The 23,190-nt window shown below is 39.3% G+C and overlaps 1 protein-coding gene and 1 pseudogene across 9 annotated transcripts in view; one reads left to right on the top strand and one right to left on the bottom strand.

The window, feature by feature from the left end:
- The window catches only part of BCL2L13 (BCL2 like 13), an 89,397-nt gene that overhangs the window by 47,946 nt on the left and 18,261 nt on the right, over positions 1 to 23,190 (bottom strand). For 5 of the 9 annotated variants that reach the window (XM_086714531.1, XM_086714533.1, XM_025930569.2 and 2 more), the window contains exons 3-4: positions 5,959 to 6,048; positions 870 to 1,026 (exon numbers count right to left, since the gene is read on the bottom strand). In XM_086714531.1, coding sequence (XP_086570657.1) covers positions 870 to 1,026; positions 5,959 to 6,048 — 247 coding nt within the window. The remainder of the gene's footprint in view (positions 1 to 869; positions 1,027 to 5,958; positions 6,049 to 23,190) is intronic. The other 4 variants (XM_086714534.1, XM_086714536.1, XM_086714538.1 and 1 more) reach the window with 1 other exon arrangement.
- LOC112867585 (small ribosomal subunit protein uS14 pseudogene) lies at positions 11,373 to 11,683 on the top strand (annotated as a pseudogene).

Genomic DNA, 23,190 nt, shown 5'->3' with positions numbered 1-23,190 from the left:
TCCTACACGTAATTTGGATTTTTACATTTGCTCACGTCACCAGAATATGCAGAAACAAACTGAATTTTCCTTAAATGCAAAGTGCTTCCTTCTAATAAACAGTAACACACAAAGTTTGCCTACGTGAAAATAAGGAATTACCTTATAACAGTAATTTAGCATCTGAATTTTGACCCTTTTAGTGAAGAAACCAGTCTTCATCCTGTTTTAGATATCATTCTTCACTAAAACAAATTTTTTCTAATTCATACCAATTCCTTAATGATTCTCAGCAAAAATTAGAGGAAAAGAAATTTTGAGATTTACAATAAATGACTTGGTTCTATTTTAATATACTTTCACTAGGAGCTTCTTGCCTTTAGCTTTAATGATCAAAACCATAGTAGAGAAGTTCCCACTATAAAAACGTGGCAGTAGTTCCATGGACAAGCCCAAAGTTTAGCCACATTTGGGATACCTAAAATACTGATATGATGCTAACCCCATATTACAATGCATAAAGCCCTAACCCTTACATTTATGTTGGCCTCTAGACAGAATGGTAGTAAAAAGTGGTCAGGACAAGTGAAATAGCTTATATTTATATTTACAAAGCAGTTAAAGCATTTGTTGAAACCTGACAGGTCAACAAGGAAACACAAATGATCAATCAACTGTTCCATGCTGGAACAGTTAAATTACCACTTTGATGTAAAAGTTGTCACTCAAAACACAGAGATGCTTTAGGAAAGCAAAAGAAAGAAAAAGTGAAGAAAAGTAGAAGAAGGGACACTGTTCATCTAAAACAAAGCCTTAACCAATCCAGTGCTGCCTGAGAGATCCAGAGACTACTTAGAGAACCACCTTTCCCCTCAGCAAGGGTAACTCACTGGCTGAGGAGCATCTGCAATGCCTTTTGTAGAGGCTCTTTCAGTTCCTGCGATACTTTTTCTCCAAGATGAGCCAAGCAGTCTTCCACTGAGCTTTCTGGGTTAGCAGGGCTGAACACGGGAGAAGTATGACGGTCAAAGCCTGTGCTGGTAAAGGCTGAAGACAGGGTAAAAGAAAAATCAATTTTAATACATAATATCAAAAGTTGTGCTACAGGGGGGGTACCTGGGTGGCTCAGTCAGTTAAACATCCAACTCTTGATCTCAGCTCAGGTCATGATCTCACAGTTCGTAACATCAAGCCCTGAGTCAGGCTCTGCGCTGACAGCCAGGTCATGATCTCACAGTTCATAACATCAAGCCCTGAGTCAGGCTCTGCGCTGACAGCACGGAGCCTGCTTGGGATTTTCTCTCTCCCTCTCTCCCCCTTCTCTGCTTGCTTGCTCGCTCGCTCATGCTCTCTCTCTCAAGATAAATAAATATTTAAAAAAAATTTTTAAATTTTTTTTTTTTTTCAACGTTTATTTATTTTTGGGACAGAGAGAGACAGAGCATGAACGGGGGAGGGGCAGAGAGAGAGGGAGACACAGAATCGGAAGCAGGCTCCAGGCTCTGAGCCATCAGCCCAGAGCCCGACGCGGGGCTCGAACTCACGGACCGCGAGATCGTGACCTGGCTGAAGTCGGACGCTTAACCGACTGCGCCACCCAGGCGCCCCTAAAAAAAATTTTAAAGGAAAGATTTTTATGGAAAATCTTAGTTTTAGGAGAAAAAAAAGACTAAACTGACATGCTAAAATACACAAGCCAATTTAGTATGTTACTACATACCAATTTCAAGTAAGAATGATAAATGAAAGGCAACTCCTAGCTCTATCATCCCACTTTGTATGTTTTTTTTTTTTTTAATGTTTCTTTATTTTTGAGAGACAGAGGGAGACAGAGCATGAGTGGGGAAGGGGCAGAGAGAGAGAAGGAGACACAGAAACCGAAGGAGGATCCAGGCTCTGAGCTATGAGCATAGAGCCTGATGTGGGGCTCAAACTCACAAGCTGTGAGATCATGACCTGAGCTGAAGTCAGATGCTTACCCGACTGAGCCACCCAGGTGCCCCTCACCTTATATGTTGTTTTTAAGATTTTGTTTTTATCTTTATAAATGTGGCACCTATTTTTTTTTTTTAAGTTTATTTATTTTGAGAGAGAGAGGGCACATGGGGATGGGGGTGGTGGGCAAAGAGAGAAGGAGAGAGAGAATCTCAAGCCCCTGGTGTGGGGCTCCAGAGGCCAATGTGGGGCTCCAACTCACAAACCATGACATCATGACCTGAGCTGAAAAGTCAGTCACCCAGCCAACTGAACTACCCAGGCGCCCCAAAATGTGGCACTTCTTAAATCAGACTCTAATCAGCTTACTCTACCTTACAGGATGAGTCAATTACTTTCATCCCTTTTTTAATTTTTTATTATTATTTTTAATGTTTATTTATTTTTGAGAGAGAGCAAGAGCACAAGGGAGGTAGAGAGAGAGTGGGGGAGACAGAGGATCCGAAGCAGGCTCTGCACTGACAGGAGAGAGCCCAATCTGGGGCTCAAACTCATGAACCATGAGATCATGCCTTGAGCTGAAATCGAAAGCTTAACCTACTGTACTACCTGGTGCTCCTCATTCCTTTTTTTCAAAGTTTTTTATTTTAATTCCAGTAGAGTTAACATACAGAGTTATATTAGTTTCAGGTATACAATACAGTGATTCAACAATTCTAGAACTTTCATTCCCTTTTGGGTTTTTTTGTTTTTTGTTTTTTTTTTGAGAGAAAGAGACAGCACGTGCACGCGAGCAAGAGCGGGGCAGAGGAAGAGAGAAAAAGAGAGACAAAATCTTAAGCAGGCTCTGCTGAACCACCAGGCGGCCTTCATTTCCTTGTTAAAATGAACTTTCAAACTCAATATTCCTGCATGTGGATAAATTTTAAAACTGCAAGTGATACAAGTACACGAGTTGCACATAAAAGAAGCAATCACAGCTTCTCTCTCCTCAGCTCAAACTACTAGCTTCTCATCGGTTTCCATGTTATACTGCCATACTCTAATAACTAGAGGAAGAACAAGCAGAATTATTGTTGCTCCAAGGTACAAATGGGATACAGAGCAGAAAATCCCAGGAAAGCAAGCAGCTAGCACCCATTCCCAAAAGTTACTAATAACCTCCATAATGTATTCACTGCATTAATCTAAGGCTTGCACCCAGAAGGCGGCAAATTTTACTAAACTACATACTTCTTTATAAAGTACTTGCCTTCATGGAAGATGTAAATGGCTGCAAAGTTCCCAATAATTCTGATGTGTGAGCAAACTTGAGAGCATCCATTTTAATAATTGGTCTAGGATAATATGGGGCTTCGGTAAGTGAATGCACGTAACTTTGTTGTTTTCTTCCTTTCTGCCTTCTGCCTATTTTACCATGCATAAGCACTTGTTACCAGAAGTGGACAAAGGCTTAACATTGTTTTGGAACTTTAACCATTCAAAAATGTTGGTAAAGGAAAATAAAAAGACTAAAATTAAGTTTCTGGAATATTTGGGGGTGCCTGAGTGGCTCAGTCGGTTAAGCGTCTATCTTTTTGGCTTAGGTCCTGGTCTTGTGGCTCCTGGATTCAAGCTCCGTATCGGGCTGTGCTGACAGCACTGGGCCTGCTTGGGATTCTCTCTCTCCTCTCTCTCCTTTCTCCTCTCTTCACCCCTACCCTGCTTGTGCTCTTTCTCTCTCAAAATAAATAAACTTTAAAAATTAAAAAAAAAAGTTTCTGAAATATTTGAATTTCTATTCATATTCTTTCTCTAACAGAGAACTAGTTCATAAATTTATCTTTCAACTAACAGGGAACCAATTTATAAACATGATTTATAATAATTTTTCTTGTTAATAATTACTGGGCAATATACATCCACATAAAAACTTGTCCAAGAATACTCACAGCAGCATTATACATAATATATAAAAGTAGAAACAACCTAAATGTCCATCAACTGATGAATGGATAAACAAAATGTGGTATATTCACACACTGTAAAATGGAATGAAGTACTGTTACATGCTACCACATGGATAAGCCTTGAAAACACTATGCTAAGTGAAAGAAGCCAGCCACAAAAGACTACATAGTGTATGATTCCATTTATGTGTATATCCATAATAGGCAAACAAATATAGAGACAGAAAGCAAATCAGTGCTTGCCATGGGCAGGGATGAGGGCAAGGACTGGTGAGAGCAGAAATGGGAAGTGACCATTAATAGGTACAGTGTTTCTTTTTGGGATGTGAAAAATGTTCTATTTTGATTGTGGTAATGATTATATAATTCTACGAATATATTAAAACCCACTGAACTGTACATTTTTTTTAAGAGTAAAAAAATAATTTTCTTTAATGTTTATTTTTGAAGGAGAGAGAGACAGAGAGCAAGCAGGTGAGGGGCAGAGAGAGCGGGAGACACAGAATCCGAAGCAGGCTCCAAGCTCCACGCTGTCAGCACTGAGCCCGACATGGGGCTTGAACTCACAAACCGTGAGATAGTGACCTGAGCTGAAGTCAGACACTCAACAAACTGAGCCACCCAGGTGTCCCCATCTTATTTTATTTTTTAAAGATTTTATTTTTAAGTAATCTTTATATCTGACATGGGGTTCGAACTCACAACTCCAAGATCAAGAATCGCACACTCCACCGACTGAGCAGCCAGGCACTCCTGAACTGTACATTTTACATGGGTACATTTAAATATACCCATACCAAAAGTACTGCCTACAAGCTATTATCATGCAGTAAAAGGAAAAGAAGGTCTTAGTCTGTGGTACAGAATGGAGACAGAGGGGAAGAGCTCTGAAAGAGAAAATTGGACCAGATCTTTACAATTTACTAATTTTAACATTTAAATATATGGGTAAACTTAATATAAAACTGTACCAAAAAATCATTGGGCAAGATGTTCAATGCAATTAATTATGGAAAGCAAATTAAGAAAAAACCCAAATGTTCCCTCAATTATAAGGAAATGATTAGCTAAATATTCATTCAATGTATGGAATTTCATGCAGTTAGTAGAATAACTGGTTTTTTAAGTATTTTATTTTATTATTATTATTTTTTCAATGTTTTTATTTATTTTTGAGACAGAGAGAGACAGAGCATGAGCAAGGGAGAGGCAGAAAGAGAGGGAGACACAGAATCCGAAGCAGGCTCCAGGCTCTGAGCTGTCAGCACAGAGCCTGACGCGGGGCTCAAATTCACAGACTGTGAGATCATGACCTGAGCTGAAGTCAGATGCTCAACCGACTGGCGCCCCTATTTTTTTTTTTTTTTAAGTAAGCTCTACACCCAACATGGGGCTTGAACTCACAACCCTGAGATCAAGAGTCAAATGCTCTAGGGGCACCTGGGTGGTTCAGTTGGTTAAGCGTCCAACTTTGGCCCAGGTCATGATCTCATGGTTCGTGAGTTCAAGCCCCGCATTGGGCTCTGTGCTGACAGCTCAAACCTGGAGCCTGCTTCAGATTCTGTGTCTCCCTCTCTCTCTGCCCCTCCCCAGCTCACACTGGCTCTCACTGTCAAAAATAAATTTAAAAACTTAAAAAAAAAACTTAAGAAAAAAAAAGAGTCAAATGCTCTACCAAGCCAGCCAGGTAACCAGAATAACTATTTTTAAAGTTTATGGTATAATATTAGGTACAAGATATGTGGCTACAAAATTATATGCATATTACTATTACAACTATCTATAGCATACATACATGCAAACATAGAAGCAACTTACTTACATTTTCCCCTTTAATGTTGTTATTAACTATAAAAATACCAAATACAAATCAAACTACATTAAATGACTGTTTATTAGTTAACAACAGAAAAGGCTGTCAGGTATGGTTTGGAAACATTTATAAACCTATCCTCCAGGAAAGAAAAAAGGATACCTTCTAGTTTCACCCTTATAATTCTATTCCAATGTTCTACTGTAAAATATCAAACCAACAGTAAATCAACCACACCAAACTGAGTCTACTAATTAACTAGGAAAATAAGAATAAACAGACCTTCAGAAATTTCCTTGTCCAGGGATTCTAGCTCTTCTTCAATTTCAGTTTTAATTTTTAATAAAACTTCTTGATCCAGAGATTGTGAAGCTATGAGAGAGAGAGAGAGAGAGAGAGAGAGAGAGAGAGAGAGAAGCCATTAGAATATGGGTAGTATTTTAACTATTTAACTTAGAAAATACAAATCAAAGGTCATTATCAAGGCTACTGGTCTAGAAGATATTTAAATTTAAAGATGAGGAAATTGAGGCTTGGGTAGGTTAGACCACCCATGATGGAGGAGCTGTTAATTGAACTCAGGTCAGTATGAATATAAAATCATTAATCTGGGCTGTGTCCTCCTCATCTTCTGGTTGGGAAGCTAGGAAGGAAATATCTCAGAAACCTTTTTGACATAATAATACAAAAGGAAACCCAAAAAGTTGTCTAAATAAGTGATAAATGCCTTCTAACATTGATATTCGTGGTCCTTTATCTTCACATCTTCATGCAAACTACAGCCCAAAAGAAGGCCCATTATCTTCCAAAGAGAATACAGCCTCCAACTTAACTATGAATATACCAAAAGTACTGCCTACAAGGTATTATCATGCAGTAAAAGGAAAAGAAGGTCTTGGTCTGTGACACAGAATGGAGACAAAGGGGAAGAGCTCTGAAGGAGAAAATTACACCAGATGCTTTACAATTTACTAATTTCTCCTGACTCGGGTATTTGGAGCAGAGCCTTATCATTTTGTCTAAAGCACTGAATCCAAATATGACACCCCACACCTCCCATTCAGAATATATTATAGATATATTTCCAGGACATTTTCAATTGTTTCTATCACTATTTTCTACCATTGACAAGTTTTAGAAAGATGGATTTGCCATTTATTACCTGCACTGATAACACAGCCTGCTTGGGATTCTTTCTCTCCCTCTCTCTTTCCCTCCCCAGCTCTCTTTCTCTCTCTCTCTCTCTCTCAAAATAAATAAACATTTAAAAAAAAATTTATTCCTGCTCCTACTCAGTATGAACTCAACTGCCAATTTCTTCACTAACAAAAAGGACATAACGTGCTACATTTCTACCTAACCCAGACTGCCCTCCTTCTTCCGGATTACTCAAATTCTGTCAAGGACCAATTTAAGCCTCTGTACTTCTCTACAACATCTTGTTCAATGATTACTACTGCATTGCTGACATTTGCACATTTATATAGTTTCGTCTGTGCCACATAGTTTAACACTTAAGTACATATTTTCTTATACTGTTCAATGAGTTTATAGTTTATTACCATTCTGACCACATTACAAACTATTTGAGATACTCCCTTAGTCGTAGATTTGTCAAGCAAGGACTAAAAAGTACTCAAATAAGGGGCACCTGGGTGGCTCAGTTGGTTCAGCGTCCGACTCTTGATCCCGGCTCAGGTCATGAGCTCACAGTTCATGGGATCAAGACCTAAGTTGGGCTCTGCACTGACAGAGTCAGTGCTCGGGCTTCTCTCTCTGCCCCTCCCCTGCTTATGTGGGCTCTCTAAATATAAATAAGCTTTGGTTTTTTTTAATTTCTTTTTAATGTTTATTTTTGAGAAAGAGCATGAGCAGGGGGAGGGGCAGAGAGAGAGACAGACAGACAGAATCTGAAGCAGGCTCTGTGCTGACAGCTCAGAGCCTGATGTGGGGCTTGAACCCAGAGAACGCAAGATCATGACCTGAGCCGAAATCAGATGCCCAACTGACTGAGCCACCCAGGCACCCCTAAATAAAACTTTTTTTAAAAATGTTGTGTGCAAAATATCTGGTGCTCAGCAAGCTCTCAACATTTAATAAAAGTTATAATAGGGGCACCTGGGTGGCTCATGTGTATAAATGACAACATTGTTGGCAAGAGAAGACGCTTACGAAAAAATAAAACAAAGTGGCACATAGGTGGCTCAGTTGGTTAAGCGTCCAACCCCTGATTTCAGCTCAGGTCATAGTCTCACGGTTCATGAGATCAGGCCCCATGTAGGGCTCTGTGCTGACAGTTTGGAGCCTGCTTGGGATTCCCTCTCTCCCTCTCTCTCTCTCTGCCCCTCCCCTGATCTTGCTCTCTGCCTCAAAATAAATAATCTTTATTAAAAAAAAAAAAAAAAAAGGAAAAACAAAATTAAACAAAAATTAAAGTTATTTTTAAATTACAGAAATTTAGGGGTGACTGGGTGGCTCAGTTGGCTAAGTGTCCGACTCTTGCTTTCAGCTCAGGTCATGATCTCACAGTTGTGAGATCGAGCCCCGCATGGGGATTCTCTCCTTCTCCCTCTCTCTGCCCTCCCCTGCTCTTTCAAAATAAATAAGTAAAAACTTAAAAACAAATCAGTATATTACAGGAATTTAAAAAGTTATCAGTATATTTTAAGGCTAGCTCAAATGACAAAAGAGAAATGAAATGAGAAGTCGTTTTGGGTTGCCTGGGTAGCTCAGTCAGTTAAGCAACCAACTTCGGCTCAAGTCATGATCTCACAGTTTGTGGGTTCAAGGCTCCCCCTCCCCCTTCACTAGGCTCTGTGCTGACAGCTCAGAGCCTAGAGCTTGCTTTGGATTCTGTGTCCCCCTCACCCCCCAACCCTCCCCGACTCACACTCTATCTCTCTCAAAAATAAATAAACATTAAAAACATGTTTTGAAAGTCATTTTATGTAAGACAGTAAGAGTACAGAGCCATTTATTTATGGTGATAGAATTATGATAAAACAACATTATGAAAGAGGAATGGAAAGAATAAGACCTTGGGGTGCCTAGGTAGCTATCAGTTGAGCGTCTGACTCTTGATTTCAGCTCAAGTCATGATCTCACAGTTCATGTGCTTGAGCCCTACAATGCGCTCCTCGCTGATAGCTTGGAGCCAGCTTGGGATTCTCTCTCCCTTTCTCTGCCCCTCCCCTACTTGTGCACATGCTCGCTTGCTCTCTCTCTCAAAATAAGTAAATAAACTTAAAAAAAACAATAAGACCTCAACTATTATCTCCATGTTTATGAAGAGGTTTAGTCAATGCCTGAATTATTTAATTTTAGATTTGAAAGGATCTGTAAAATAAAGGCCATCTAATCCATCTTCCTCATTATATAAATATGGGACTTAGAGAAATTGAAAAGATTCACCCTAAAATAAATCATATAAAAACAACATTAGCGGGGCGCCTGGGTGGCGCAGTCGGTTGAGCGTCCGACTTCAGCCAGGTCACGATCTCGCGGTCCGTGGGTTCGAGCCCCGCGTCGGGCTCTGGGCTGATGGCTCAGAGCCTGGAGCCTGTTTCCGATTCTGTGTCTCCCTCTCTCTCTGCCCCTCCCCCGTTCATGCTGTGTCTCTCTCTGTCCCAAAAATAAATAAATGTTGAAAAAAAAAAAAAACAAAAAAACAAAAAAAACAACATTAGCAAGTAGATCTTTTGGGGGTACCTGGCTGGCTCAGTCCATGGAGCATGTGACTCTTGATCTCAGGGTTGTGAGTTTAAGTCCCACAATGGGTGCAGAGATTACTTAAAAATAAAAATCTTTAAGAACGTACATCTGACAAGTAAAATTATTACTGAATTCTAAAACATGATAATTTTTTATGTACAGTGAAAAATAAGGAATACATGAATGTTTTATCTGCCATCTGCTTCCTTTTGGAAAATCTACATACCTAAAACATACACACACCCACATACCCAATCACACCACCACCAATACTACCACCATGCCACAAAGTAAAAGACAATAATGTCTTGGTTACCATATGCCTCACCTGCCAGATTAAAGAAAAGCAGCTGATTAAAGGAGTGTCTATTCTCATGAGACTAATGTGATGCTGATTACACACGACAAGTTGTCATACTTGATAATAAGTCATGTGGAAAACCTAAACCAGAAAAAGTCTACTGCCATCAGGACACAAAAGGCTATTTATTTAGCTAACCAATGACACAGACAGATTCAGTGATTTTCATTTAATCAACCCCCCCCCCCCAACCCAGACTTTCAAAAGCATAGAGCTATGCAGTAGCAGCAATGCAGTATAAATCCTCCACTACAAACCCAGAGAAAAATATTTCAAAGATAAACAGACTTTAGCACACCAAATCCCACCCACTTCAGTGTCAAACGAAGAGTCAAGTGAGTCAGCAATCATCGTATTTCAGCCCTGAAATACACTCAGGGCTTTCAAAATGAGTATCAGGTCAACAAGTTTAGAAGAGTTGTATGGGCAGAGCAAAATACTTTCTAAATCTGTGGGCCCCCAAACTGGACACACATTAAAATTACTGAGTGAATATATTAAAAATACAGATTCTCAGGGCAGCTGGGTGGCTCAGTCGGTTGGGCCTCTGACTTCGGCTCAGGTCATGATCTCACGGCTCGTGGGTTTGAGCCCCATGTTAGGCTCTGTGCTGACCACTTGCTCAGCCTGGAGGCTGCTTCAGATTCTGTATCTCCTTCTTTCTCTGCCCCTCCCTTGCTCACACTCTGTTTCACTCTGTCTCTCAAAAATAAATAAATGTAAAAAAAAAAAAGATTATTAAGCCCCATCATGGAACATCTGGTGGGTCCAGGGTAAAGGCTCATGATTTTCTTTTTAAAGACTTTTTTGGGGGTGTGGGGCAGCATCTGGGTGGCTCCATTGGTTAAGTATCTGACTTCAGTTCAGGTCATGATTTCACGGTTCATGAGTCTGAGCCCCACATTGGGCTCTGTGCTGACAGTGCAGAGCCTGCTTGGGATTCTCATTCATTCTCTCTCTCTCTCTCTCTCTCTCTCTCTCTCTGTCTCTCTCTCTCTCCCCCACCCTCCACTCACACACTCTATCTCAAAATAAATTTTAAAAAAACTTAAAAAAAAAGATATAAAATAAAGATTTTTCTTTTTCTTTCTTTTTTTTTTTTTTTTTTTTTTTGGTTTATTTCTTTGAGAGAGAGAGTGCTTGCATGCTGGGGGCAGGGCAGAGAAAGAGACTCCCGAGCAGGCTCCATGCCGTCAGTGCAGAGCCCAATGCAGAGCTTGATTCCACAAACAGTGAGATCATGACCTGAGCCGAAATCAAGAGTTGGGTGCTTAACTAAGCCAGCTATGCACTCAAGATCTTTTTTTTTTTTTTTTTTAAGTAATCTCTACATCCAACGTGGGGTTGGAACTTATAACCCCGAGATCAAGAGTCGCATGCTCTACCAACTGAGCCAGCCAGGCATGCCATGATCTTTTCTTCAAAAGCATTCAGGCAATTAGTCTTGACAAATACTGCTCTTAAAAACTCATATAATCAAATTAAAAACATCTGCTAAATATATTGAGAACATGGTTCAATTATTTACTCAATAGCAAAAACAAATACCCCAAATGATACCATACTAGACAGATTTTTAGAAGCACAAAATAAACTTTTGCCTCGTTGCATCTGAGAGAGCGAGATGGGTCACCAGCAGCTCTACTGGAGCCATCCAAGGAAATTTGGCTAAGGTTCTTATTCTTGCCACATCTGCTCAAACCCATGTGGTCTGATCCAGAAATATGGCCTCAATTATATGCCCCAGTGCTTCCATCAGTATGAAAGGATATAGGCTTCATTAAGTTGGATTAAGTGAACTTCCTTCAATGGGTCATCCAAGAGACCTACCTTAACTGTAGATATCCAAGATACCTACCTTCATGCTGACTCATTGTATACAAAATGAAAATACTTCAATTATGAATGTTTAAAAAAAATAAAAGTACAAAATAGCCAATCACAATGGTAGTTTTCAGGCTCTAGTGTTTCCATACCCCCAGGTATCCTGCACACTGGGAAACAGATTTGAGAGAGGACAGATTTGAAAGAGAAGAATGCAGGGAAACTTCACCACGCACCCACTCAAAGTCTGGTTTCAGGATCAAATATCTGTTCCTGATAGAAAAGCGGAGAAAAGGGGCGCCTGGGTGGCTCAGTCGGTTAAGCATCTGACTCCGGCTCAGGTCATGATCTCGCAGCCCATGAGTTCGAGCCCCGCGTCGGGCTCTGTGCTGACAGCTCAGAGCCTGGAGCCTGTTTCAGATTCTGTATCTCCCTCTCTCTCTGCCCCTCCCCTGCTCATGCTCTGTCTCTCTCTGTCTCAAAAATAAATAAACATTAAAAAAAAAAAAATTAAAAAAAAAAAGGAAAAAAAAAAAGAAAAGCGGAGAAAAGAATAAAAGAGTACACATCTCCCGAAATAATGAACTGTGAGTCAAAATTTGGGATGGGATTATGAAAATCTGTCTTAAAAAAGTTGATTTGAGATGGCAACAGTCTCCAAATTGATCCACAGATTCAATGCAATCCCTATCAAAATTCCAACTGCAGGGTGCCCGGCAGGTTCAGTCAGTACAGCACGTGACTCAACCTTGAAGGTTGTAAGTTTGAGCCCCACTCTGGGTATAGAGATTATTTAAAAATAAAATCTTAAAAACAAATTTCCAACTTCCCTTTTTCCAGAAATGGACAAGACAATCCTAAAATTCATAGAGAATTGCAAAAGACACAAAATAGTCCAAGCAATTTTGAAAAAGAATGAAGTTGGAGGACTCAAACTTCACAATTTCAAAACTTACTATAAATAAAGCTACAGTAATCAAGATAGGGTGGTTATGGAATAAGGACAAATAGAGCAATGGAACCTAATTAAGGGTCCAGAAATAAATACATATATTTAAGGTCAACTGATTTTTGAGAAAGGTACAAAGACCATTCAACAGAAGAAGAACCTTTTCAACAAATAGTGCTGGGAAAACTAGATTTTCCCATGCAAAATAATGAATCTGTACCCCTACTTCACAGCAAATACAAAAATTAATTCAAAACGGAAAAAAGATCTAAATTCTTTTGAAGATTTTAATTTTTTTTAAAGTAATCTCTACACACCACGTAGGACTCAAACCCATAACCCCAAGATCAAGAGTCACACCCTCCACCAACCAAGCCAGCCAGGCATCCATCAAAGACCTAAATTTAAAAGCTAAAACTATCAGGTGCCTGGATGGGTCAGTCATTTGAGCATTCGACTTTAGCTCAGGTCATGATCTCATGTGGGTTTGAGCCCTGCAATGGGCTCTTCACTGACAGCACAGAGACTGTTTCCCTCTCTCTCTGCCCCTCCCTGGCAATCTCTCTCTCTCAAAAATAAACATTAAAAAAAAAAAACAAAAAAAAAAAACCTTCAGGGACTCCTGGATGGCTCAATCGGTTAAGCATAGTACTTCATCTCAGGTCATGATCAGGTCATGACTCCACAACCCTGAGATCATGACCTGAGTTGAAGTCCAACACTTAGCCAACTAAGACACCCAGGTGCCCCAAAACTATAGAACTCTTAAAAGAAAACGTAGGTGAAAATGTGCACAGCCCTGGATTATGGAATGATTCCTTAGACACTAAAAACATATCAAACACAGATAAACTGGTCTTCATAAAAATTACACACTTTTGTATATCAAAGTATAATACCATGGTGCCTAGGTCGGTCAGTTGGTTGAGTGTCCAACTCTTGATTTCAGCTCAGGTAATGATCTCAGGGTTATGAGGTCAGGCTCCACACTCAGCATGGAACCTGCTTGGGATTCTCTCTCTACCTCTCTCTCTCTGCCCCTCCCCCATTCGTGGACACACATACTCTCTTAAAAATAAACATTACAAAAAAGTACACTATCAATACAAACCACAGAATGGAAGAAAATATCTGGAAATCATATATCTGATAAGGGTCTGGTATCTAAAATATATATAGAATCCTTACAACTCAATAACACAGAGACAAATAACCCAATCAAAAAATGGGCAAAGGATATTAACAGACATTTCTCTAAAGATATACAAATGACCAATAAACACATGAAAAGATGTTCAACATCATTAGCAATTAGGGAAATGCAAATTAAAGTCATAGGGAGGGACACCTGGGTGGCTCAGTTGGTTAAGCATTTGACTCTTGATGTCAGCTCAGGTCAAGATCTCATGGTTCATGAGTTTGAGCTCCACATTGGGCTCCGTGCTGACAGTGCAGAGCCTGTATGGGATTCTCTCTCTCTCCCTCTGCTCCTCTCTCTCTCTCTCAAGATAAATAAACTTAAAAAAAAAAAAAAAAACTTAAAAAAAAATGAGGGAAAATAAAACCTTAGTGAGATACCACTGCATACCCACCAAGGTAGCTTTAATCAAAAACAGCAATGATAGGGCACCTGGGTGGATTAGTCCGTTAAGCATCCAACTCTTGATTCTGCTTAGGTCATGATCCAGGATTATGGGATTGAACCGTACATCAAGCTCTGTGCTAAGCATGGAGCCTGCTTGAGATTCTCTCTCTCTCTGTGTCTCTCTCTGTCTCTCTCCTTCTGTCCCTCTCCCCCACGCACTCTGTCTCTCTCAAATAAATTAAAATAAAAATTTTTAAATAGCAATAATAGCAAGTTTGGCAAAGATGTAGAATTTAGAAAGGGGAACCTCCATTCATTGCTGGTGGAAATGCAAAATGATACAACTACTGTGGAAGACAGCTTGGTAGTTTATTACAAAACTAAGTATACTCTTACCATATGATCTAGCAATCATGCTTCTTGGTATTTACCCAAATGAGGTGAAAACTTACATCTACACAAAACTTGCATATGAATGTTTAAAATAGTTTTATTCGTAACTGTCAAAACTTGGAAGCAATGAAAATGTTCTTCAACAGGTGAATGGAGAAATAAACTATGGTATATCCATACAATGGAATATTATTCAGCAATAAAAGAAATGAGCTACCACAATGAGACACCACACTTCACACCCATTAGGATGGCTATTATAAAAAACAAAACAAAAACAACAAAAAACAAAAACAAACCCAGAAAACAAGTATTGGTGAGCATGTGGAGAAACTGGAACCCCTGTGTATTACTGATGGGAATATAAAATGATACAGCTACTGTGGAAAAAAGTAAGGCAGTTCCTCAGAAAATTAAACAGAATTACCATGTGATCCAGCAAATCTATACCTGAGCATATACCAAAAAATACCTGAAAGCAGAGACTCAAACAGATATTTGTAACACCAATGTTGATAGCATTATTCACAATAGCCAAAAGGGAGAAATAACCCAAATGTCCATCAACAGATGAATGCATAAGCAAAATATGCTACATGCATACATTAGAATATTATTCAGCTTTAAAAAAAGGAATCGAGTGCGCCTGGGTAGTAGAGCATCCGACCCTTGATTTCAGGTCACATCATGATCCCAGGGTCATGGGGTTGAGCCCCATGTCTGACTCCGAGGTGAGCATGGAGCCCACTTAAGATTCCCTCTCTCTTTCCCTCTGCCCCACTCCCCTGCTTGTGCACTCTCTCTAAAAAATAAAAATTAAAGAAAAATTTTACAGTTTAAAAAGTTTTTCTAGGGGCGCCTGGGTGGCGCAGTCGGTTAAGCGTCCGACTTCAGCCAGGTCACGATCTCGCGGTCCGTGAGTTCGAGCCCCGCGTCGGGCTCTGGGCTGATGGCTCAGAGCCTGGAGCCTGTTTCCGATTCTGTGTGTCCCTCTCTCTCTGACCCTCCCCCATTCATGCTCTGTCTCTCTCTGTCCCAAAAATAAATAAACGTTGAAAAAAAAAAAAAAATAAAAAAAAAAATAAAAAGTTTTTCTAGGGGCGCCTGGGTGGCGCAGTCGGTTAAGCGTCCGACTTCAGCCAGGTCACGATCTCGCGCTCCGTGAGTTCGAGCCCCGCGTCAGGCTCTGGGCTGATGGCTCAGAGCCTGGAGCCTGTTTCCGATTCTGTGTCTCCCTCTCTCTCTGCCCCTCCCCCGTTCATGCTCTGTCTCTCTCTGTCCCAAAAATAAAAATAAACGTTGAAAAAAAAAAAAATTTAAAAAAAAAAAAAAGTTTTTCTAAAAAAAAAAAAAAAAAAGGAATGAGGGGTGCCAGCTGGCTCAGTCAGTAAAGCATACAACTCTTGATCTCAGGGTCATGAGTTCAAGCCCCTGGTTGAGCATAGAGATTACTTAAAAATAAAAGGAAGGAAATTCTGACACATGCGACAGCATGGATGAACCCTGAAGACATTATGCTAAGTGAAATAAATCAGACACAAAAGGATAAATGTTTGATTGCACTCAAATGAGATGCCTAGAATAGTTAAATTCATAGAGACATGCAGTAGAATAGTGGGTGCCTGGGGCTGAAAGGAAGAGGGGAAAATGGGAAGTTACTGTTTGAATGGTTGGATGAATAACAAACCAGTATCACAACTACATGTGTTTGACAGTCACATAACTAATTAAGATACAGGAACTTACTCTCCTTTCTAACCTAAGAAAGAAATGTCTTATTAATAAATCCATGCTAATTACTTAAGCATCAAAGTTCTCTATATTAATAATCACAAAATTGTGTATCACAGAAATTATTATTTGACATCAAATACACAAGTCAGCAGGACTTCTACCAGTCAGAATACATAATTCAGAACAGGGTTGACTATATTCAGCACAAACTAACACTGAAAGAGTTGGCTAGTTCTGGAAAAGTGTAGAGTTAACTATTTATGGAAAAGTCTATAACCAGCACATGAGTCAGGAAAAAATGAAAAACGTTCAATGTAACAGAAATCTTGGGTCATGAATTGGGTCACTTCCCTTAGCCTCTCCTTCTCACCCTTAACTGCTTTATGAACTTGAAACCAACCCTACTCTACCCACATTATACCAATGGATACTACAGCAGACCTTACGTATAATAGCATGTCATGAGAGTAAACCATACATCACATTTTAGATAACAAATAGGATAGCAAAGCAGCAAAGACAGCAACAAGAACTTAATTTTTTCCTCTAAAAAGTTAGCCTGCATATTTTTAAATTTAAGTATAAATACTCTGTACTCAGGCTTACAAGAAAATAATATAATGATAACAACCAAGTTTCAAAAACAAAATGAAACAAAAACAGTAAAGCAGGTTACTAAACTCCTCAAATCCTACAGTGCTCAGTTGGAAAAAATTCTATGCTCAAGCATGAAAAAGAACTGACCAATACAGGCACATGTAATCATTAGAGTTCTTACAAATTTAGTCAACCACAGGAGGTGAAAAATCCTGGGTTTTGTTGAGCATAGAGTCTGTTACAATTGAAAAATAGGGGCGCTTGTGTGGCTCAGTCAGTTGAGCGTCCGACTCTTGATTTCGGTTCAGATCATGATCCCAGGGTCATGGGATAGAGCCCTGTGTCAATCCAATGCTCAGTGTGGAACCTGCCTAAGAATCTCTCTCTCTTTCCCACCATCCCTTTCCCCCACTTGCACACACTCTCTAAAATTAAAAAAAAATTTTTTTTTTAAGTAAATAAAATTTTTTTAAATGGGAAATAACATAAACAAGTGGAATTTGAATAGGTGGGGAAGTGTGTATGTATTAGGATCCCAGTTGGTCCAGGACCTTCCCAATTTTCAATCCTGGGCAAACTGGACACTTGATTAACCTAATATGTATATTTGGGAAACATGTTAATTAGGACAGGCTAGTCTGTGCTATGTAATAAATGAAGCCAGAAATTTCAGCAACTTAACTCAAAAGTCCACTCTCTCCCTCCCATGTTACATATCTAACTTAGGGAACTGGAAGACATGCTCCATGTAGTCACTTAGCAACCCTTATTGCTGGTGGCTCTGCCCTACTATAACAATGCCATTTGGAACATATGATCTCTCCTACATCCACACACCCCCACAAAGCAAGGGAGAAAGGCATATTGGTTCTTAAATGCTACAGCCTAGAAGTGACACAAATCATACCACTCAAATTCCTTTGGCTAGGACTAGTCCATATGGCTCTGCCTAAATGCAATTTTTCCCTGGGTGTAGCAAGGAGATAAGAATAAGATACGGGTGAACATTAGTAATCACTATCACAGGAATCTACCATTCCAGAGCAGCTCAGTTTGAGTGAAAAAATCCAGACAGGAATAAGCATAGTTTGTTTATTTATTTTTTTAAGTTTATTTATTTTTGAAAGAGAAAGAAAGAGATAGAGAGGGAGAGAGAGAATGAGCGGGGGGGGGAGGGACAGAAAGAGAGGGAGGCACAGAATCCGAAGCAGGCTCCAGGTTCTGAGATGTCAGTACAGAGCCTGACATGGGGCTCAAACCCACGAACCCTGAAGTCATGACCTGAGCCGAAGTCAGACGTTTAACCAACTGAGCCACCCAGGTGTCCCAAGCATGGTTTGTTTAAAATACCACACAGGGGCACCTGGCTAGGTCAGTCAGTTCAGCACGAGACTCTTGATTTCAAGGTTGTGAGTTCAAGCCACACGTTGGACATAGAGATTATTTCCAAATAAAATCTTTAAAATAAATAAATAAATAAATAAATAAATAAATAAATAAATAAATAAATAAATAAATAAGGCACCTGGGTGGCTCAGTTGGTTAGCCTCTGACTCTTGATTTCAGTTGAGGTCATGATCCCGGGCTTGTGGGATCGAGCCCCACATCAGGCTCCGTGCTGAGCATGGAGCCTGCTTAGGATTTTCTCTCTCTCTCTCTCTCTCTCTCTCTCTCTCTCTCTCCTTTTGCCCCTCTCCCACACTCGCACACTCTCTCTCTCTCTCAAATAAAATTAAATAAACAAATAAGACAGTAAGAGACATAAGATGTAATAGGTGATGACCAAATCATAGAAACCAATGAAAGTTTTATAAAGTAGCCTTAAGGGAAAGGGAGCAACTGTGGGTTCCCAATGTAAGGGGCAATGTGAGGAAGTTCAATATGGGCTTGTAGCATGCAAAATGAATAATGGAGAAGACATAACATGAAGGAGAAAAATCAGGATATATTTGCAATAACTTGAGGCAGGACCTGTAGGATAATGGGAGAATCAGCACAAAATTGGGACAGTTAGTAACAGCTGACAAAGAAAGAGGGCAGGAGAGGTGCCTGGCTGACTCAGTCAGTAGAGCATGTGACTCTTAATCTCAGGGTGGCGAGTTCAAGCCCTGTGCTGGGTGTAGAGCTTACTAAAAAAGAAAGGAAGGAAAGAAGGAAAGGAGGGAGGAAGGGAGAGGGCAGGAGGCAGAGAAAAAAGCTAAAGGATGACTCCTATGTTTCAAGCCTGGGTAGCAGGTGGTATTGTGAACAAATTATTGTAAAAACAGGGGTTGGCTTAGAAGGGAAAATAAAAACCTGAGTTCTAGACCTGAGTGTCTAATATTACACTAGTCACTAGCCACATGCAACTTTTTAAGTTTAAATAAAAATTAAATAAAATTAAAAATTCAGTTCCTTAGTCACACTAGTCATACTTCAAGCATTCAACTATCTCATATGACTTGTGACTACAATATTGGACAGGGCACATACACAACATGTTCAAAACTGCCCAAAGTTCTATTAATTAGTATTTTTCTAGACCTATCCGGCTATCACTAACCAGAAGAAGGTTTTAGAAAAGTAAATGAAACTAGAAACTGAAAAAGACAAGTTTTAAGGAATTTGTGGGCTAACTGAAGGACTGTCATTCACCCATTCCAAAGAAGGCTGATGAACACCTTACATGTCCCACAGCAGGAGACTACAGGTATTTAATTACTGACATGGATAGATGTTCAAATATGTTGTTAATTTTTAAAATGTTATCAAATGACACAGGTATTACCTCATTTTTATAAACCATAAATTCAAATTTACATGTTCCTATATAAGTAGAGAAAAAAATGTTATTTTAATTACTGGATTATAGGATTTTTTTTCTTACTGCCTTTTATTCTTTTACTTTTCCAAATACTTTCACATATATTAAAAACATTTTAATAAAAAAAGAAATACAATTAAAGATTGGAAGTGACAAGGAGACAGACTTGGACTTAACACTAACATCATTTAGTTTTGTGCATAAATGGAATGCACCTCTCAACAGTAATGAATAAAATAAGGTTCCCTGCACTGATAACAAGTGTCAGCAAACTATAACCCATGGGCCAAATCTGGCCCACTGCATATTTTTCTACAGGCCATTTTTAAATGGTTGAAAAAAATAAAAAGATTACTATTTCGTGACATAAAAATTACAGTGCCTACAAGTAAAATTTAACTGGAATACAGCCAGTTGTTTCATGCTACAACAGTGGCAATGAATGGTTGTACCAAAGCCTGTGTGTGGCGCTCTCGCAGCTTCACACTGTTGCTCAGCACACTACATACTGCAGTGACAGTTATAACTACACAGCATGTCAATCACCATGCATACTGCCATACCACAACTTTTATTTTACCTATGCATACCCATCATGTCAAAACAAAACAAATAGAAAAGTGGGCTTTGAATATCCTACTTACTCTTAAGGCACAATGGAATATACATTACCTTGTTATCAAATTAGGCGGCAAAGTATTGTGCTTATTATGCAGTGGCATTATAGCTGTGCTAGAAGCACACCACATACACTGATATTACCAGACTATAAAGCACTCATCAAAAAAAATAAAATAAAATAAAATAAAATAGCACCATCAGAGTATTCCCAACTCACAGGAAAGCAAGTCAGGAATATTAGAAAATTTTAAATGGAAAATTTTTAATTTAAAATGGAGGGGCACCTGGGTGGCTCAATTAGTTGAGCTGGCATCTCTCAATTTCGGCTCAGGTCATGATCTCACGGTTGTAGGATTGAGTCCTGCGTCAGGCTCCCTGCTCGGCATGGAATCCACTTGAGATTCTCTCTCTCTCTCTCTCTCTCTCCTCTCTCTCTCTCTCTCTCTCTCTCTCTCTCTCTCCCCTCTACCCTTCTACCCCTTCCCTACTCTCTTTCTCAAAAAAAAAAAGAAAGGAAAGAATTTAAAATGGAACTTTTCATTGTACAATTTCTTCATAAAAATAATAAATGAAATAAAACATGAAAAATGAAATTTTCATAAAATTCCTATTTTTATGAATTCAATAAAATTAAAATTAAAATTTTTATGAATTTAATAAAAATGAAAATGAGGCTGCACCCAAAGTAAGTTTCTAAGTGGCTCAGCGGTTAATCCAACAAGGAAAGCCATTTCCAGATGTTGAGTTAATTAAGCTATATTCTCCTGAAGCAGCTGAAGAAGTATGTCAAAAAGACAAAAGTTCAAGATTAGCCTTTTGGAGAGAATAGTTGCTCAAGGAGTTGGGGACAATAGGAACAACATCAACAGTCAATTGAAATACAAGGCAAACAATTTTGAGTGGTTTTCTTTGGCTCTTGATGCACTGCTCAGCTGTTGTTTATTCAAGGAGTCAATGACGAGTTTGAAGTGACTAAAGAACTGGCATAGCCTACACAAAATAATTATGGGTGAGAATATTTTCAAAGAAATTGAGAAAACACTAATTCACTACAATGCAAAGTGGAATCTGCTAAGATATGTTACTGATAATGGCAAAATATGTGTGGAGCAGAAAAAGTCTTATTAGTTTGACAGATTATGAAAATGTAAAGTATTTAAAACCTATGGTTATTCACAGTAGTGTTCATCAGTAGGTACTCTGGAAAATATCAGAATCTATCTCATGTTAATGAACCGGGAGTTTCAACAGTGAACTTCATTTGCTGTTGTGGACTTAATTACTGTCAGTTTCATGAATTTTTGTCAGAAATAGAAGCTGAATGTTCTGACCTACCCTACCACACAGCAGTTCAATGCTAAGCAGTGGAAGTGTTTCACTGCAATTTTTTGAGCTCAAGAATGAGACTGAAATTTTTCTGAACAAGAAGAGCCACGCCCAACCACTATTATCAAATAACAAATAGCTATAGAAATTACCTTTCACTGCAGACGTAAAAATGTTTCTTAATAACTGAATCTAAAATTACAAGGCCTACCGTTTGCCAACACTGCCCTAGACAATGTTCCTAAGAGTCAGTGACACTACCCCTTGGACTACATTCTCCTTGTTAGGTCCCCAGGGAAAGAAGTCTGTCCTACAGAGAGATACACTCACTCCTGGTTCCATACAACAGAGCAAGTATTGTTCCCTGATAATGGAGTTCATGCCCCACAAGTAACAATCCGTAACCTGGTAGATACCTCCCAAAGCAATCTACATATTCTATGCAATCCCTATCAAAATAACCCCAGCTTTCTTCACAGAGCCAGAACAAACATTCCTAAAATTTGTGTGGAACCAGAAAAGACCCTGAATAGCCAAAGTAATCCTGAAAAAGAAAACCAAAGCTGGAGGTATCACAATTCCAGACTTCAAGCTGTATTACAAAGCGGTAATCATCAAGACAGTATGGTACTGGCACAAAAATACATAGATCAATGGAACAAAATAGAGAACCCAGAAATTGACCCACAAACATATGGCCAACTAAACTTTGACAAAGCAGGAAAGAATAGCCAATGGAAAAAAGACAGTCTCTTCAGCAAATGGTGGCTGGGAAAAATGGACAGTGATATGTAGAAGAATTGAACCTGGACCACTTTCTTACACCATACACAAAAATAAACTCAAAATGGATGAAAGACCTACATGTAAGACAGGAAGCCATCAAAATCCTAAAGAAGAAAGCAGGCAACAACCTCTTTGACCTTAGCCGCAGCAACTTCTTACTTGACATGTCTCCGGAGGAGGAGGCGAGGGAAACAAAAGCAAAAACTAACTGTCAGGACCTCATCAAGATAAAAAGCTTTTATACAGCAAAGGAAACAATCGCCAAACTAAAAGGGAACTGACAGAATGGGAGAAGATAGTGGCAAATGACAGATAAAGGGTTAGTATCCAGAATCTATAAAGAACTTTTCAAACTCAACACCTCCCCCCAAAAAACAAATAATCTAGTGAAGAAATGGGCAAAAGACACGAATGGACATTTTTCCAAAGAAGACATACAGATGGCTAAGACACATGGAAAGATGCTCAACATCAGGGATATACAAATCAAAACCACAATGAGATACCACCTCATACCTGTCAGAATGGCTAAAATTAACAAGTCAGGCAACAACAGATGTTGGCGAGGATGTAGAGAAAAAGGAACCCTTTTGCGCTGGTGGGAATGCAAACTGGTGCAGCCACTCTGGAAAATAGTATGGAAGTTCCTCAAAAAATTAAAAATAGAACTACCCTAAGACCCAGCAATTGCACTGCGAGGTATTTATCCAAAGGATACAAAAATGCTGATTCGAAGGAACACATGCACCCCAGTACTTATGGCAGCACTACCAGCAATAGCCAAAGTACAGAAAGAGCCCAAATGTCCACTGACTGATGAATGG

Source organism: Puma concolor, chromosome B4 (genome assembly GCF_028749965.1).
Source record: "Puma concolor isolate L17-30 chromosome B4, mPumCon1.1.hap2, whole genome shotgun sequence".
Classification (NCBI taxonomy): domain Eukaryota; kingdom Metazoa; phylum Chordata; class Mammalia; order Carnivora; family Felidae; genus Puma; species Puma concolor.
Note: the sequence above shows the minus strand (reverse complement) of the source record. Positions and strands in the feature narration are given on the sequence as shown.